At 48.2% G+C, this 19,458-nt stretch overlaps 1 protein-coding gene across 1 annotated transcript in view; it reads right to left on the bottom strand.

Moving 5' to 3' along the window:
* Positions 1-12,780: 12,780 nt before the first annotated feature.
* The window catches only part of SUPV3L1 (Suv3 like RNA helicase), a 67,121-nt gene continuing 60,443 nt past the window's right edge, over positions 12,781-19,458 (bottom strand). The window contains exons 14-15 of the mRNA XM_038743771.1: positions 16,211-16,359; positions 12,781-13,304 (exon numbers count right to left, since the gene is read on the bottom strand). Of these exons, the coding sequence (XP_038599699.1) occupies positions 12,833-13,304; positions 16,211-16,359 (621 nt within the window). The 3' untranslated portion in view covers positions 12,781-12,832. The remainder of the gene's footprint in view (positions 13,305-16,210; positions 16,360-19,458) is intronic.

Here is a 19,458-nt window from a genome sequence, read left to right as displayed (position 1 = left end):
AGAGAGAGAGAGAGAGAGAGAGAGAGAGAGAGAGAGAGAGAGAGAGAGAGAGAGAGAGAGAGAGGGGTCGGGGCTGGAGATGTAGATTTGGGAATCATTGGCAAAGAGATGCAGCTGAAGCGGTGGGAGCGGATGAGTTCTCCAAGGGAATGGGTCCAGATGGAGAATAGAAGGGGGCCAGAACTGAGCCCTGAGGGGCTCCCACAGTTAGGGGGTGAGAGGCAGAGGAGGAGCCCGCAAAAGAGATTGAGAATGAGCAGTCAGAGAGATAGGAAGAGAGCCAGGAGGGGACAGTGTCAGTGAAGCCATGGCTGGATAACGTTTGCAGGAAAAGGGGGTGGTCGACGAGGCACCTGAGAGGTGGAGGGGGATTAGGATGGAGTTGAGCCGTTGGATTTGGCAAGAAGGAGAACATTGGTGACTTCTGAGGGGCCAGTCCAGAGAGCACTGTGCAGAGCGTTGAGCTAAACACTTGGGAGAGTGCAGTACAGTAGAGTTGGTAGGTACAATCCCTGCCTTCCAAGGACTGACAATCTAGTGGCCTAAATTAAGTCATCATCATCAATCGCATTTATTGAGCGCTTACTGTGTGCAGAGCACTGGACTAAGCGCTTGGGAAGTCCTCTCCAAGTGCTTAGTACAGTGCTCTGCACACAGTAAGTGCTCAATAAATACGATTGAATGAATGAATATCCCTTTCACACGTGATTCCAAGGTCACATTTCTTGAACTCAAGATTAACTATGCTTCCCTTCCGAGCCCTTTAAAAAGAGCCATGATTGGCAGCTAAGCATGGGGAACAAACTTAAATGAACCCCCTTTCCCAGCTCCACAATACTTACGTCAATATGCTTATACCTTTCTATTTCCCCGCTCCCTAATCCATTTTAATGTCTCTCTCCCCACCTTGGGCAGCACAAGCTCCTTAGGGGCAGGGATCTCGTCTACCGGCTCTGTTGTATTTTCCCATGCATTTAGTACAGTGCTCAGCACACAGTTAGCGCTCAATAAATATCAGTGATTGATTGATTCCCCAATTAGCTCCCAACACACCAAGTCGAAGCAAGCCAACAGCCATTTCTAGCCCCAACATAATTATTTACACCTTTTAATAATAATAATAATAATAATGATGGCATTTATTAAGCGCTTACTATGTGCAAAGCACTGTTCTAAGCACTGGGGAGGTTACAAGGTGATCAGGTTGTCCCACGGGGGGCTCACAGTCTTCATCCCCATTTTACAGTTGAGGGAACTGAGGCCCAGAGAAGTTAAGTGACTTGCCCAAGGTCACACAGCTGACAATTGGCAGAGCGGGGATTTGAACCCATGACTTCTGACTCTAAAGCCCGGGCTCTTTCCACTGAGCCACGCTGCTTCTCTGAGTACAGTGCTCAGCATACAGTTCGTGCTCAATAAATATCAGTGATTGATTGATTCCTCAATTAGCTCCCAGCACACCAAGTCGTAGCAAGCCAAGAGCCATTTCTAGCCCCAACATAATTATTTACACCTTTTAATAATAATAATAATAATAATGATGGCATTTATTAAGTGCTTACTATGTGCAAAACACTGTTCTAAGCACTGGGGAGGTTACAAGGTGATCAGGTTGTCCCACAGAGGGCTCACAGTCTTCATCCCCATTTTACAGTTGAGGTAACTGAGGCCCAGAGAAGTGAAGTGACTTGCCCAAAGTCACCCAGCTGGCAATTGGCAGAGCCAGGATTCAAACCCATGACCCCTGACTCCAAAGCCCGGGCTCTTTCCACTGAGCCACGCTGCTTCTCTAATAATGGTATTTGTTAAGTGCTTACTATGTGCAAAGCACTGTTCTAAGCGCTTGGGGGATACAAGGTGATCAGGTTGTCCCACGGGGGCCTCACAGTCTTAATCCCCATTTTACAGATGAGGGAACTGAGGCTCCGAGAAGTTAACTGACTTGCCCCAGGTCACACAGCAGACATGTGGCGGATCTGGGATTCGAACCCATAACAAGTAGACAGGTGTGAAGTCATCAGAATAAATAGAAGTAAAGCTAGATGCACATCATTGACAAAATAATGGTGGCAGTGAGGGCTTAAAAACAGACCCCACATCCTTTCCCTAAGGGAACAGATTCGGGGCTGGAGGTCACCTGGTTCATTCATTCATTCAATCGTATTTATTGAGCGCTTACTGCGTGCAGAGCACTGGACTAAGCGCTTGGGAAGGACAAGTCGGCAACATATAGAGACGGTCCCTACCCAACAGTTTGGCTCACAGTCTAGAACAAAGAAATCTGTAACTGACTGTGATCGGTTAATTATAAATTCCACTGCACTCGGACGATACCCTCAGATGCTAATGATGGCATTTATTAAACGCTTACTATGTGCAAAGCACTGTTCTAAGCGCTGGGGAGGTTCCAAGGCGATCAGGTTGTCCCACGGGGGGCTCACGGTCTTCATCCCCATTTTCCAGATGAGGGAACTGAGGCCCAGAGAAGTGAAGTGACTTGCCCAAAGTCACCCAGCTGACAATTGGCAGAGCCGGGATTTGAACCCATGACCTCTGACTCCAAAGCCCGGGCTCGTTCCACCGAGCCACGCTCCTTCTCAGATGCACCAGGAAACCGAGACCCCAACACTAAGTGGTCCCCACAGCATCATTAATAATAATCGTGGTACTTGTTAAGCGCTTACTATGTGCCAGGAACTGTACTAAGCACAGGAGTGGATACAAGGAAACGGAGTTGGCACAGTCCCCGTCCCACATCCAATCGTATTTATTGAGCGCTTACTGTGTGCAGAGCACTGTACTAAGCACAGGAGTGGATACAAGGAAACGGGGTTGGCACAGTCCCTGTCCCACATCCAATCGTATTTATTGAGCGCTTACTGTGTGCAGAGCACTGTACTAAGCGCTTGGGATGTACAAGTTGGCAACATACGGAGTCCCCCATGGGGCTCCCAGTCACAGCCTTTTCCCTCCACCTAAAACAGGCAAATGATTAAACCACTCAAGGCTGCGACCTCTCTTAGAACGAACCCTTTCCTGGGGCTTCATCACCCCAAAAGCCAAAAAGTTCTTTCTTAGATTCAATCATTCACTCAATCGTATTTATTGAGCGCTTACTGCGTGCGGAGCACTGTACTAAGCGCTTGGGAAGGACAAGTCGGCAACATCTAGAGACTGTCCCTACCCAACAGCGGGCTTGCAGTCTAGAACAAAGAAATCTGTAACTGACTGTGATCGATTAATTATAAATTCCACTGCGCTCGGACGATCCCCTCAGATACTAATGATGGCATTTATTAAACGCTTACCATGTGCAAAGCACTGTCCTAAGCGCTGGGGAGGCTACAAGGCGATCAGGTTGTCCCACGGGGGGCTCACGGTCTTCATCCCCATTTTCCAGATGAGGGAACTGAGGCCCAGAGAAGTGACTTGCCCAAAGTCACCCAGCTGACAATTGGCAGAGCCGGGATTTGAACCCATGACCTCTGACTCCAAAGCCCGGGCTCTTTCCACTGAGCCACGCTGCTTCTCAGATGCACCAGGAAACTGAGACCCCCAACATTAAGTGGTCCCCACAGCATCATTAATAATAATCGTGGTATTTGTTAAGCGCTTACCTGATCACCTTGTAACCTCCCCAGCGCTTAGAACAGTGCTTTGCACATAGTAAGCGCTTAATAAATGGCATCATTTGTCTCTATGTGTTTCCGACTTGTACTTCCCAAGCGCTTAGTACAGTGCTCTGCACACAGTAAGCGCTCAATAAATACAATTGATTGATTGATTGATTGCCAGGCACCGTACTGAGCACAGGAGTGGATACAAGGAAACGGGGTTGGCACAGTCCCTGTCCCACATCCAATGGTATTTATTGAGCGCTTACTGTACTCCATATCAATCAATCAATCAATCATATTTATTGAGCGCTTACTGTGTGCAGAGCACTGTACTAAGCGCTTGGGAAGTACAAGTCGGCAACATATGGAGAGCCCACCTTCCAGACTGTGAGCCCACTGTTGGGCAGGGACCATCTCTATGTGTTGCCAACTTGTGCTTCCCAAGCGCCTAGTACAGTGCACACAGTAAGCGCTCAATAAATAGAGAAGCAGCGTGGCTCAGTGGAAAGAGCCCGGGCTTTGGAGTCAGAGGTCATGGGTTCGAATCCCAGCTCCACCACAGGTCTGCTGTGTGACCTTGGGCAAGTCACTTAACTTCCCTGAGCCTCAGTTCCCTCATCTGTAAAAATGGGGATTAAGACTGTGAGCCCCACGTGGGACAACTTGATCACACTGTATCCCCCCCAGTGTTTAGAACAGTGCTTTGCACATAGTAAGCACTTAACAAATGCCATCATTATTATTAATAATAATAATAAATACGATTGATTTATTATTATTATTATTTATTGATTATTTATTCATTTATTCATTCATTCATTCATTCATTTATTATTAATAAATACATGGGGCTCCCAGTCTCAATCTCCATTTCCCAGGTGAGGTCACTGAGGCCCAGAGAAGTGAAGCGACTTACCCAAGGTCGCACAGCGGGCAAGTGGCGGAGCCAAAATTAGAACCCACGACCTTCCGACTCCCAAGCCTACGTGTGCCCTGTCCTATACGCCAAGCTCCTTCTCCATAGAGAGCTATAGAGTTGAGCCCGTCACGTACGTTGACGAGAAATCCACGCTTAGTTGAGGACGAATCATCATCAATCATATTTATTGAGCGCTTACTGTGTGCAGAGCACTGGACTAAAAAGAGTAACGGCAGCCAAAAAAGCACAGCGGGGGGATGTGTAGATTGCCTTTCCCGACGCAAAGCTGGGCCCTCCAAGTTAACTGCACGTTCACAACTGAGCTGAAGCAGAAACCTATGAAGGTGCCTGGACCTCGCCCGCGTGAAGCGAAAAGGTCCCAAGTTATGATCAATCAATCAATCGTATTTATTGAGCGCTTACTGTGTGCAGAGCACTGGGCTAAGCGCTTGGGAAGTGTAAGTCGGCAACACATAGAGACAGTCCCTACCCAACAGCGGGCTCACAGTCGAGAAGGGGGAGACAGACAACAAAACCAAACATCAATCAATCAATCAATCATATTTATTGAGCACTGTGTGCAGAGCACTGGACTAAGCGCTTGGGAAGTCCAAGTCGGCAACACACAGAGACAAATAATGGCATTTATTAAGCGCTTACTATGTGCAAAGCACTGTTCTAAGCGCTGGGGAGGTTACAAGGTGATCAGGTTGTCCCACGGGGGGCTCACAGTCTTCATCTCCATTTTACAGATGAGGGAACTGAGGCACTGAGAAGCTAAGTGACTTGCCCAAAGTCACACAGCTAATTGGCGGAGCCAGAATTTGAACCCATGACCTCTGACTCCAAAGCCCAGGCTCTTCCCACTGAGTCACGCTGCTTCTCCAATATACTGTCCTCTCTCAATCAATCAATCGTATTTATTGAGCGCTTACTGTGTTCAGAGCACTGTACTAAGTAAGCGCTTGGGAAGGACAAGTTGGCAACATATAGCTCTCTCAATCAATCAATCGTATTTATTGAGCGCTTACTGTGTGCAGAGCACTGTACTAAGCGCTTGGGAAGGACAAGTTGGCAACATATAGAGACGGTCCCTGCCCAATGGCGGGCTCACCCCTTACTATGTGGGCGAGGTGAGCGTTTAGTACAGTGCGCTACAGTATTTATGAGCCCAGCCTGGTCCAACTGATACTCGAGGGAAAAGAATTCTCTCCTACACAAACTGGCCCTGACTTCGGTTTTCCATTCAATCAATCAATGGCACTTATCAAGCAATTACTGTGTACTAAGCGCAAGGGAGAATACAATACAATAAACTTTTTTTTTCCCCAAATGGTATCTGTTCAGCGCTTTCAATGAGCCAAGCCATTATGCACTGCGGTAGATACGAGATAATCAGGTTGGACACAGTCCCTGTCCCACATAATAATAATGATAATGATGGTATTTGTTCATTCATTCATTCAATCGTATTTATTCATTCATTCAATCGTATTTATTGAGCGCTTACTGTGTGCAGAGCACTGGACTAAGCGCTTGGGAAGTACAAGTTGGCAACATATTCATTCATTCATTCAATCGTATTTATTGAGCACTTACTGTGTGCAGAGCACCGTACTAAACGCTTGGGGAGTACAAGTTGGCAACATATTCATTCATTCATTCAATCGTATTTATTGAGCACTTACTGTGCACAGTGCACCATACTAAGCGCTTGGGAAGTACAAGTTGGCAAAATATTCATTCATTCATTCAGTTGTATTTATTGAGTGCTTACTGTGTGCAGAGCACTGTACTAAGCACTTGGGAAGTACAAGTTGGCAACATATTTATTCATTCAATCGTATTTATTGAGCGCTTACTGTGTGCAGAGCACTGGACTAAGCGCTTGGGAAATACAAGTTGGCAACATATTCATTCATTCATTCAATCGTATTTATTGAGCGCTTACTGTGTGCAGAGCACTGGACTAAGCGCTTGGAAAGTACAAGTTGGCAACATATAGAGACGGTCCCTACCCAACGGTGGGCTCACCGCTTACTATGTGCAAAGCACTGTTCTAAGCGCTGGGGGGGATACAAGGTGATCAGGTTGTCCCACATGGGGCTCACAATCTAATCCCCATTTTCCAGATGAGGTCACTGAGGCCCAGAGAAGTGAAGTGACTCGCCCAGAGTCACACAGCTGACAAGCGGCGGAGCCGGGATTAGAACCCAAGACCTCTGACTCTCAAGCCCGGGCTCTTTCCACTGAGCCACGCTGCCCCACGTGGGGCCCAGTCTTATCCCCCTTTTACAGAGAAGGTTAACTGAGGCCCAGAACTGGCGCGACTTGCCCAAGGTCTCCCCCTTCTAGACTGTGAGCCCGCTGTTGGGTAGGGACCGTCTCTAGATGTTGCCGACTCGTACATCTCAAGCGCTTAGTACAGTGCTCAGCACACAGTAAGCGCTCAATAAATACGATTGAATAAATGAAAGGTCTCGCAGCTAAGTTAGTGGAGCCGGGAACAGAACCCAGGTCCTTCTGATTCCCAGGCCCCTGTTCCATTATATTCATTCTATATTCATTATGTACTGTATTATATATTAATTATACTATATATTATATATTATGTAATAATAATAATAATGTTGGTATTTAAGTGCTTACTATGTGCAAACCATACATTATATATTATACTATATATTCTATTATATATATTACACACTACATTCATTCATTCAATTGTATTTATTGAGCGCTTACTGTGTGCAGAGCACTGTACCAAGCGCTTGGAAAGTACAACACAGCAATAAAGAGAGACAATCCCTGCCCACACCGGGTTTACAGTCTAGAAGGGGGCCCTTTTGTTCCTTGCCTTCAAGGAACCTCTTCTCACCGACTGCCCACAGACATCCTAATATTAATTAATGAATTAATGATGGCATTTGTTAAGCGCTTACTATGTGCAAAGCACTTTTCTAAGCGCTGGGGGGGGATACAAGGTGAGCAGGTTGTCCCACGTGGGGCTCACAGTCAATCCCCATTTTACAGATGAGGTGGCTGAGGCTCAGAGAAGTGAAGTGACTCGCCCAAGGTCACACAGCGGATGTGTGGCGGAGCCGGGATTTGAACCCATGACCTCTGACTCCAAAGCCCGGGCTCTTTCCCACTGAGCCACGCTGCTTCTCACTGTAAGGCACAAGCTAAGAGTTGTCCCTTTCCTCCTCTTTCAAGCTGTCTTCTGACTATATTCATTCATTCGTATTTATACACACCACACCCGGAGTATTGCTGAGTTTTTAAAAGCAAATCTGGAGTCCCTAAAAGGCCTTTTTTTAAATTAATGACAGAGGGATTCCTCCCCGGGGAAGACGGGAGCTATTCCTCACCCCAAACACTTTCGGTATATATGTATATATGTTTGTACATATTTATTACTCTATTTTTATTTATTTTACTTGTACATATCTATTCTCTTCATTTTATTTTGTTAGTATGTTTGGTTTTGTTCTCCGTCTCCCCGTTTTAGACTGTGAGCCCACCGTTGGGTAGGACTGTCTCTATATGTTGCCAATTTGTACTTCCCAAGCGCTTAGTGCAGTGCTCTGCACACAGTAAGCGCTCAATAAATACGATTGATGATGATGATGATGACTGTCTCTATATGTTGCCAACTTGGACTTCCCAAGCGCTTAGTGCAGTGCTCTGCACACAGTAAGCGCTCAATACAACTGATGATGATGATGATGACTGTCTCTATATGTTGCCAACTTGGACTTCCCAAGCGCTTAGTCCAGTGCTCTGCACACAGTAAGCGCTCAATAAATACGATTGATTGATTGATTTCGGTTCCAATCTGGGGCAAAATAAGAGAGAGCAATTTCCAAGACGATAAGACAGCCAGGAAAAAGGCTATTAGGGACCGCACCTTTCCGGTGGTTTCGACACCAGCGCGGTGAGGTGGAAAAATGGGGACTACGCTCGCCCCGCTCAATCCACGTTGACAAGGAGCCAAAGGTTATAAAAATCAAGATTATCACCTCTTTCCAATGACACGTTACGGCCATTCCTAACCCGCTCTTATCAGCCGGACCTTGGACTGCTGAGAGAAAGGCCTGGAACAAGGTGAAAGCCGAGGAACAAAGCCCTGAGAAACTCCACTTCCTCCACAATGGTCCGATTCCTGCCTGAAAATGGAGGGGAAGCGGCATTCCGGGGCTTAGAACAGTGCTTTGCACATAGTAAGTGCTTAACAAATACCATTATTATTATTATTATTATTATTATGGCCTAGGGGGAAAAGTCCAGACTTGAAGCCAGAGGACTTTGGTGGTTCTAATCCCAGCTCTGCCACTTGCCTGCTAAGTGACCTCGGGCAAGTCGCTTCACTTCCCGCCGCCTCAGTTACCTCATCTGTAAAATGGGGATCACATCCTCCTTCCCCCGATGAACTGTGCCATGTGGCACAGGGGACAGGGTGAGCCCACTGTTGGGTAGGGACTGTCTCTCTATGTTGCCAATTTGTACTTCCCAAGCGCTTAGTCCAGTGCTCCGCACATAGTAAGCGCTCAATAAATACGATTGATGATGATGATGACAGGGTCCAATCTGATCATTCATTCAATCGTATTTATTGAGCGCTTACTGTGTGCAGAGCACTGGACTAAGCGCTTGGGAAGTACCAGCAGTGGCAAGAGCCCGGGCTTTGGAGTCAGAGGTCATGAGTTCAAAGCCCAGCTCCGCCATTTGTCAGCTGGGTGACTTTGGGCAAGTCACTTCACTTCTCTGGGCCTCAGTTCCCTCATCTGGAAAATGGGGATGAAGACTGTGAGCCCCACGTGGGACAAACTGATCACCTTGTAACCTCCCCAGCGCTAAGAACAGTGCTTTGCACATAGTAAGTGATTAATAAATGCCATCATTATTATTATTATTACAAGTTGGCAACATCGAGAGACGGTCCCTACCCAACAGCAGGCTCACAGTCTAGAAGGGGGAGACAGAAAACAAAACAAAACATATTAACAAAATAAAATAGAATAGTAAATACGTACAAGTAAAATAAATATCTTGTTTGTGGTGGGCAGGGAACATCTACCAACTCTGTTGTACTGTAAGCAGCGTGGCTTACTGATAAGAGCCCGGGCTTCAGTCAGAGGTTGTGGGTTCTAATTCCGGCTCTGCCAGTTCATTCAATTGTATTTAATCAATCAATCGTATTTATTGAGCGCTGTGTGCAGAGCACTGTACTAAGCGTCTGGGAAGTACAAGTCAGCAACAGTCGTCAGCTGTGTGACTTTGGGCCAGTCACTTCACTTCTCTGGGCCTCAGTTACCTCGACTGTCAAATGTGAGCGAGGTGGGACAACCTGATCACCTTTGCATCCACCCCGGTGCTTAAAACAGTGCTCAGCACAGAGTATTATTATTATTACTCTCCCAAGCCCTTAGTACAGTGCTCTGCACGCAATAAGTGCTCAATACATACGATTGATTCGTCTTCCCCAGTGCTTAGTATAGTGTCTGGGTATAGTACATATTTACTATTCTATTTATTTTGTTAATATGTGTTGTTTTGTTGTCTGTCTCCCCCTTCTAGACTGTGAGCCCGCTATTGGGTACAGACCATCTCTATACGTTGCCAACTTGTACTTCCCAAGCGCTTAGTACAGTGCTCTGCATACAGTAAGCACTCGAAAAATACGATTGATTGAATGAATGAATGAATGTTGGGTAGGGACCGTCTCTATATGTTACCAACTTGTACTTCCCAAGCGCTAAGTACAGTGCTCTGCACACGGTAAGTGCTCAATAAATACGATTGAATGAATGGTACTTAAGTACCATTTAAAAAAAAAAAAAGCCATCACCCCCCCCCCCCAACCCCTCCCGGGCTAATTCAGCATGATTACGCCCAAAGTTTGAGGGTCTGGATCCGAAAACCAGGCCAGCCTCTCTGGGGTCACTGAGTCAGTCCAGATCCCAGTCATTGTATGTTGCCAACTTGTATTTCCCAAGCGCTTGGCACATAGTAAGCGCTTAATAAATGCCATTATTATATTATTATTATCACCTTGTCACCACCCCAGCGCTTAGAACAGTGCTTGGCACATAGCGCTTAATAAATGCCATCATTATTATTATATTGCCTTGTAACCTCCCCAGTGCTTAGAACAGTGCTTGGCACATAGTAAGCGCTTAATAAATGCCATCATTATTATTATATCGCCTTGTCACCTCCGCAGCGCTTAGAATAGTGCTTGGTGCATAGTAAGTGCTTAATAAATGCCATTATTATTATTACTATTATCGCCTTGTCACCTCCCCAGAGCTTAGAACAGTGCTTGGCAAATAGTAAGCGCTTAATAAATGCCATTATTATTATTATTATTATTGGTACAGTGCTCTGCACACAGTAAGCGCTCAATAAATACGATTGAATGAATGAATAGTACTTAAGGACCATTAAAAAAAAAAAGCCATCTCCCCCACAACCCCTCCCCGGCTAATTCAGCATGATTACGCCCGAAGTTTGAGGGTTTGGATCCGAAAACCAGGCCAGCCTCTCTGGGGTCACTGGGTCAGTCCAGATCCCAGTCATTGTGTGTTGCCAACTTGTCTTTCCAAGCGCTTAGTACAGTGCTCTGCACACAGTAAGCGCTCAATAAATACGATAGATTGATTGATTGATTACACCCGAAGTTTGAGGGTCTGCATCCGAAAACCAGGCCAGCCTCTCTGGGGTCACTGGGTCAGTCCAGATCCCAGTCATTGTGTGTTGCCAACTTGTCTTTCCAAGCGCTTAGTGCTCTGCACACAGTAAGCGCTCAATAAATACGATTGATTGATTGACTGATTGATTACACCCGAAGTTTAAGGGTCTGGATCTGAAAACCAGGCCAGGCTCTCTGGGGTCACTGGGTCAGTCCAGATCCCAGTCATTGTGTGTTGCCAACTTGCACTTCCCAAGCACTTGGTACAGTGCTCTGCACACAGTAAGCGCTCAATAAATACGATTGAATGAATGAATGAATGAATGAATAGTACTGAAGTACCACTTAAAAAAAAAAGCCATCTCCCCCCAACCCCTCCCCGACTAATTCAGCATGATAACACCCGAAGTTTGAGGGTCTGCATCCGAAAACCAGGCCAGCCTCTCTGGGGTCACTGGGTCAGTCCAGATCCCAGTCATTGTGTCTTTCCAAGCGCTTAGTACAGTGCTCTGCACACAGTAAGCGCTCAATACGACTGAATGAATGAATAAGGAGGCCGTCCCCAAGTCCAGCCCTGGTCCTTGGGCTTGTCACATCCAGACCGACCTCCTAGGTGGACGGTGGGAGGAAGCGTTAGGAATGGCACAGGCCACTACTGAGAGGGACAGCCGTCCTTCAGCTTACAGTTGCCATCCTTAGGGAAAGGGGCATATGCTTGAAGCACCCTGTGGGCAGGGAACAGGTCTTCCAGCTCTCCCGAGCACTTACCACAGCGCCCGGTAAGTGCTCCATAAATATCATTAACTGATCAAAGGTAGTGGGGTCCCGCAACGGCAAATTATTCGGTGGTCTTAGAGGAAACCGTCTCAACAGTTTCGAAAACAGAAGCAGTGTGGCCTAGTGGGAAGAGTGCGGGCCTGGGAATCAGAGGAATGAGTTCTGATCCCAGCTCTGCCACTTGCCTGCTGTGCGACCCTGGGCAAGTCACTTCTCTGTGCCTCGGTTCCCTCCTGGGCAAAACGGGGCTCGAATTCCTGTTCTCCCTACCGCTTAGACTGTGAGTCCTACATGGGACCTAATAATAATAATAATAATAATAATAATAATAATAATAATAATAATGGCATTTATTAAGCGCTTACTATGTGCAAAGCAGTGTTCTAAGCGCTGGGGAGGTTACAAGGTGATCAGGTTGTCCCATGGGGGGGCTCACAGTCATAATCCCCATTTTCCAGATGAGGTAACTGAGGCACAGAGAAGTGAAGTGACTCGCCCAGTCACACAGCTGACAATTAGCGGAGCCGGGGTTTGAACCCATGACCTCTGACTCCAAAGCCTGTGCTCTTTCCGCTGAGCCACGCTGCTTGACCTTGTATCTATTCCAGTGCTCGGCGCGTAGTAAGCGCTTAACGAAAGCCATTATTACTAGCATTAGGGATGAGTACAGGAGAATTAGAACACAAGCTCTCCCCCTTGGAGAACCATCAAACTTGAACGCAAACGACAGGCCACAGAAACATCACAGCAGGGAGCAAAGGCGTACCAGGAAAGGGTGCGAAAAGGGTTCGGCTTTTATTTAGGCTCATCTATTCCGCTGCGGGTTTACTTTTTCTTTTTCCTGGTTCCCCTGGAACCACTCTCGTCCTCTGTTCTTTCCGGGCCGTGGTTATTTTGTTGGGTTAGCCACTCCTTCTCCAGCTGTTTCAGCATGTGGCGGGTGAGGAGTCCCTGCTGAACTAATCTGGAAGCCAGAGAGGGTGACGACGGCTCGACGGCTTTCGCCCCCAAAGCCTTGGGGCCTCGCATCCTCCTCGGAGCCTGGGTCCGCCGGGGCCCAGGAGCCGGGGCCCGGCTCTCTCCGGGCAAATCTTCCGGGTTCAGCATCCCATCCCGGGCGCTGGTACGAGGCAGCGGGAAGTCTTCGGGGAGGGCCAGGGCTCCCGAGGCCGTGTGAGACTCAGAGACTCTGATCAGCTTCGTTATGTTGTGCACGCCACTCTGGATAATGCCGTCCAGTTCTTTCTGAAGGTCCCGGACAAGGAGGGCGTCGGGGAACATGTCCATGAACCGGTAGCTGAAAGACGACACGCGTTACACCGCTACGACGACGCCTGACATTCGAGCAACTTGGACTAAGTTAAACGGGCCGTTGCTTCATCGCTGCCATTTCCGGGCGACGGGACTGATTTTCCTTTGCATATTCCTTCCTGTCTCTTCTTCCCTTTACTTCATTACACCGGATGGGCTAGCTAGTCAAAGTCTAATGGTCAAAGTCATTTATTTAATTTATTTGTACATATCTATTCTATTTTATTTTGTTAGTATGTTTGGTTTTGGTCTCTGTCTCCCCCTTTCAGACTGTGAGCCCACTGTTGGGTAGGGACTGTCTCTATATGTTGCTATTTGTACTTCCCAAGCGCTTAGTACAGTGCTCTGCACATAGTAAGCGCTCAGTAAATACGATTGATGATGATGATGATGATGGTGGTGGAAAATTCTTAAAAGAACTGCTGCTGAGCTGGATTTTTACAAGTCGCCCCCTTTGCTAATGATACCCCCCCCCCCGCCCCCGCTAAAAATCAGTACTCTCTAAATTCGAATCTCAATGCTAAAAATAATGAGCGTCACCACGCCCTGTAAATCAAAATGGTCTCGATTCTGCTAGGTTTCGGTAGCTTTTGCTTTCTTTAACAATAATGATAATAATAATTTATTTAATAATAATTTTGGTTCTGTTCTCTGTCTCCCCCTTTTAGACTGTGAGCCCACTGTTGGGTAGGGACTGTCTCTATGTGTTGCCAATTTGTACTTCCCAAGCGCTTAGTACAGTGCTCTGCACATAGTAAGCGCTCAATAAATACGATTGATTGATTGATTGATAATAATAACAGCAACAATAATGGTATCGACAGTGTTCTTAAGAGCTTACTATGTACAGCGCACTGTCCTAAGCGCTGGGGTGGTTACAAGCAAACTAGTACAGTGCTCTGCACACAGTATGATCGAATGAATACGGCTCACTGTCTTAATCCCCATTTTACAGATGAGGTAACTGAGGCATAGAGGAGCGAAGTGACTTTAGCCTGCTTTCAGAGCTGGCTCTAGGCCTTCAATCTCAAGCTTCTCGACTGTGAGCCCGCTGGTGGGTAGGGACCGTCTCTATACGTTGCCAACTTGGACTTCCCAAGCGCTTAGTACAGTGCTCTGCACACAGTAAGCGCTCAAGAAATACGACTGAATGAATGATTCCCACCAAAGCCTTGATTTGCCCTCACACCAGAGGTCCTTGCAAGATTCACCTTGCACGCTTCGCCTCTGGACCGTCGGAGGAGCAGTATGGCCTAGTGGAAAGAGAACGGAGCTGGGAGTTCGAGGACCTGGGTTTTAAGCCCAGCTCCGCTGCTCGTCAGCTGTGTGACCTTGGGCAAGTCACTTCACTTGTCTGTGCCTCAGTTACCTCATCTGTAAAACGCGAGCCCTATGTGGGACAGGGGACTGTGTTTAACCTGACTATCCTGCAACCACCCTAGTGCTTAGTACAGTGCCTGGCATAAAGTTTAAAAAAAACCAACAAACCCTCCTATCCCCTCTCCACGGTTTACTTAGTCCCAGGAAAAGGAAGAGGCAAACTGCTAAGGCATGGATGGCCAATACTAATAATAGTAATAATAATAATAATAATAATGATGGCATTTATTAAGCGCTTACTACGTGCAAAGCACTGTTCTAAGTGCTGGGGACGTTGCAAGGTGATCAGGTTGTCCCACGGGGGGCTCACAGTCTTAATCCCCATTTTACGGATGAGGTCACTGAGGCACAGAGAAGTGAAGTGACTTGCCCAAAGTTACACAGCTGACAATTGGCGCAGCTGGGATTTGAATCCATAATAATAATAATAATGGCATTTGTTAAGGGCTTACTATGTGCAAAGCATTGTTCTAAGTGCTGGGGAGGTCGCAAGGTGATCAGGTTGTCCCACGGGGGCCTTGCAATCTTAATACGCATTTTACAGATGAGGGAACTGAGGCCCAGAGAAGTTAAGTGACTTGCCCAAAGTCACACAGCTGACAACTGGCGGAGCCGGTATTCGAACCCATGACCTCTGACTCCAAAGCCCAGGCTCTTTCCACTGAGCCACTCTGCTGAACTGGGCCCACCCAGGGAGGACAAGGAATCCTCATCTCAAAATAATAATTGCGGTCTTCGTTAAGTGTTTACTACGGCGCGAGGCACTGTACTAAGCTCTGGGGTGGATACGAGCAAATCGGGTTGGACGTAGTCCCTGTCCCACGGGGGGGCTCACGGTCTCAAACCCCATTTTCCAGATGACGTAACTGAGGCCCAGAGAAGTCAAGTGACTTCCCCCCGGTCACCCAGCAGACAAGCGGCGGAGCCGGGATGAGAATCCACAAACTTCTGACGCCCGGGCCCGTGCTCTCCCCGCTAGGCCACACTGCTTCTCATCCTTAGACAAGCAGCGCGGCTCAGTGGAAAGAGCCCGGGCTTTGGAGTCAGAGGTCACGGGTTCGAATCCCGGCTCCGCCAATTGTCAACTGTGTGACTTTGGGTGAGTAACTTCACTTCTCTGGGCCTCGGTCACCTCATCTGTAAAATGGGGATGAAGACTGCGAGCCCCCCGTGGGACAACCTGATCACCCTGTAACCTCCCCGGTGCTTAGAACAGTGCTTTGCACACAGTAAGCGCTTAACAAATGCTATCACTATCATTTTTCTTATCATCCTCCGGGCTCCAGTTCAGCCGGTGGCGGTTTCGCCCCCGGGGGCGAAAGCGCGGCTTCCGTAAAACGGGGATGAAGACCGCGAGCCCCGCGTGGGACGACCTGATCACCCTGCAACCTCCCCAGCGCTTAGAACAGTGCTTTGCACATACTAAGCGCCTAATAAATGCTATCGCTATCACGATTATCATCACCCTCCGGGCTCCAGTTCACCCGGGGGCGAAAGCGCGGCTTCCGTTACCTCAGCCACAGGTAGAGGTCGAACACGTCGTGGACGGCTTCCAGGTGGATGAGGTCCTTGATGTTTTTCGGAGGGACCAACGGCCAGTTGGTGTGCCGGCACAGCCAGTCGAACGTCAGGGGCTCGTTCCTGCTGTATTGTCTGGCAAACTGGGCGGGGGGACGGACAACCAGAACATCGATCGGTGACTTACTACACGGCACTCTCACTTCGGTACCGTCGGGACCCCGTGCTTTCCCGCTCTGCCCCGACCACCCTGTTGTGCGATCGTCCATACTCCCGGCTCTTTTACCGAACCTCATCCTCTGTCCGGAACGGACTCTGAACAGAGAGGGTAAACTAACTCCTGCTCTGCGCAGCCGCTCTCTCACCGCCTTCCTGTTTTAACTCTGCCCACGGGGGTGAACGAGGAAATCCTGGAGAGGGGAGTTCTTGCAACGTCCTCAACGCTCAATATTCCCCGGCTCCTTTCAATCAATCAATCAATCAATCAATCAATCGCATTTATTGAGCGCTTGCTGTGTGCGGAGCACTGTACTAAGCACTTGGGAAGTACAAGTTGGCAACATATTCATTCATTTATTCAATCGTGTTTATTGAGCGCTTACTGTGTGCAGAGCACTGTACTAAGCGCTTGGGATGGACAAGTTGGCAACATATAGAGACGGTCCCTACCCAACAGTGGGCTCACAGTCACTAGTCTCGTCTCTTCCCCACAAACGACCCAAATCTCCCTGAATCAGAGGGCAGGTGGGGTAGCTTTCCAAAACGTCAAGAGATTCACCTTCGGCTTCTAGCACAAATTCAAAAAGCCCTGGGGCCCTTTTCGGAGACTCTTCCGTCTTTCGCTAAACATCCCCAACTTGTACTTCCCAAGCGCTTAGTACAGTGCTCTGCACATAGTAAGCGCCCAATAAATACGATTGATGATGATGATGATGATCCCGGCAAGCCGAAACCCTCCCATCTTTGCAAACTTTGAGAGGCGCTGAATGCTAATACAGGGCTAGATTTTTAATGCTTCTCCACATTTAATTTTGCCTCACCGGTGAAGGCCACAACTGTGCCTACTAAGAGGCTGAAAACGGTTCCACGGAAGCAGTCGTTATGCTGGACACCTACCAAATACAGTCTGCCCTAAATTCACGCCCTGACGGTTTCTGTTTTCCCAACGAAGGAGTCGGCCGGCTCGGCGGGGCTGGACGGAGGCGGCGAGGCCTCGAGGAGCTACGGATTTGGAATAGTCGGTGGGGGTTGTGGCTATGGGAGCCGGTGAGGGCCGCACAGAAATACCGACGAGCAGAAGACGGCTGAGTTAGAGTCTCAAAAAGCGAGTTTCAAGTGGCAGAAGTCAGCCCAGGGCCTAGAATTTCGCCAGCAGCGGGAGTGCTGTTGGCAATCTCATGGCCTGCTAGACTGTAACCTCTTTGAGGGCAGGTACTCGCCCAAGTGTCTAAAAACAGTGCTCTGCGTGCGGTAAGCACCGGTAAACCCCACTGTCAGATTGACCGCGTGGGGACTGTCTCTATATGTTGCCAATTTGTACTTCCCAAGCGCTTAGTACAGTGCTCTGCACATAGTAAGCGCTCAATAAATACGATCGATGATGATGATGATGACGAAGGAAAGCCCCCTGTGGGGCAACGTGGGGCCAATTCCCCGGCTTCTTTCACTAGTCTCGTCTAGGCTGTGAGCCTGCTGTTGTGTAGGGACCGTCTCTGTATGTTGCCGACTTGTATTTCCCAAGCGCTTAGTACAGTGCTCTGCACATACTAAGCGCTCAATAAATACGACTGATGATGATGATGATGAAGGAAAGCCCCCTGTGGGGCAACGTGGGGCTAATTCTCCGGCTTCTTTCACTAGTCTCGTCTAGACTGTGAGCCCGCTGTTAGGTAGGGACCGTCTCTATGTGTTGCCGACTTGTACTTCCCAAGTGCTTAGTACAGTGCTCTGCACACAGTAAGCGCTCAATAAACACAATTGATTGATTGATTGATTCCCCACAAACGATCCCAAACGACGTGGGGATTTGGAGGGTGACAGCTACCGAGGGACAGAGGGGCGAGGGAGCTGGGCTTGGTGGAGGGGGAGATCAGGAGGGGTGAGCAGGTCTCAAAACCGTCAGGCCGGATTCGGAATCCAGTAGTTCCGGGGAGGATCAAAGAAAGACTCGACACCCTAGTGCCCTGGGATGAGAAGTTGGCCAGGAAATTCAGGTGAAATACTTTGGACGCGATCCCACTGATGGGAGAATGAGGCTTTCAAGGAAAGCGCTCCACTCTCCTGCAACAACTGCAGTCAAAACTCTGAGCGATCGAAACAACATCGTAACGGGAGAGAGAGTTTCAGAGCCGGCTAGCTCCTCCTCCCAGTGACTAATGTGATGAAAGAAGCTAAATCAAAATGGGGAAGAGACTGTGCATGGATTCGATCACGCCGATTTGTGTATAAATAGGTCCTAATTTGCATTAAAGCCTCCACATGTGTTTTATTTTATTTTGTTAGTATGTTTGGTTTTGTTCTCTGTCTCCCCCTTTTAGACTGTGAGCCCGCTGTTGGGTAGGGACTGTCTCTAGATGTTGCCAATTTGTACTGCCCGAGCGCTTAGTACAGTGCTCTGCACATAATAAGCGCTCAATAAATACGATTGATGATGATGATTGATGATGAGGATAAGGTCAGAATTCCAAGAGGGAAGAGCTGGGGGTGAGGTGGCCGGCTACAAGATACTTCTTTATTCTGTATTTCCCAGGCGCCAAGTGGACATACGCTCGGGGCATGTCACCCCCGCCTCCCCAAAAATCTCCAGTGGTCGCCTGTCAACCTCCGCATGAAGCAAATACTCCTCACTCTCGGCTTCAAGGCTCTCCATTTATTCAACCGTATTTATTGAGCGCTTACTGTGTGCAGAGCACTGGACTAAGCACTTGGGAAGTGCAAGTTGGCAACATATGGAGACGGTCCCTACCCACCAGCGGGCTCACAGTCTGGAAGATTCCCTACCCAACAGTGGGCAGCCGGCACGATCAGTCACGGGGAGGTGCTAACAAACTGACACGACCCCCTAAAAGACAATCCACAGGGACATTTGATAAGTTTGAGAAGCAGCGTGGCTCAGTGGAAAGAGCCCGGGCTTCGGAGGCAGAGGTCGCGGGTTCAGATCCCGGCTCCGCCAACTGTCGGCTGGGTGACTTTGGGCAAGTCACTTCACTTCTCTGGGCCTCAGTTCCCTCATCTGGAAAATG

The sequence above is a fragment of the Tachyglossus aculeatus genome, chromosome 3, assembly GCF_015852505.1.
Source record: "Tachyglossus aculeatus isolate mTacAcu1 chromosome 3, mTacAcu1.pri, whole genome shotgun sequence".
Taxonomy (NCBI): Eukaryota; Metazoa; Chordata; class Mammalia; order Monotremata; family Tachyglossidae; genus Tachyglossus; species Tachyglossus aculeatus.
This window is presented reverse-complemented; position numbering and strand designations above follow the sequence as displayed.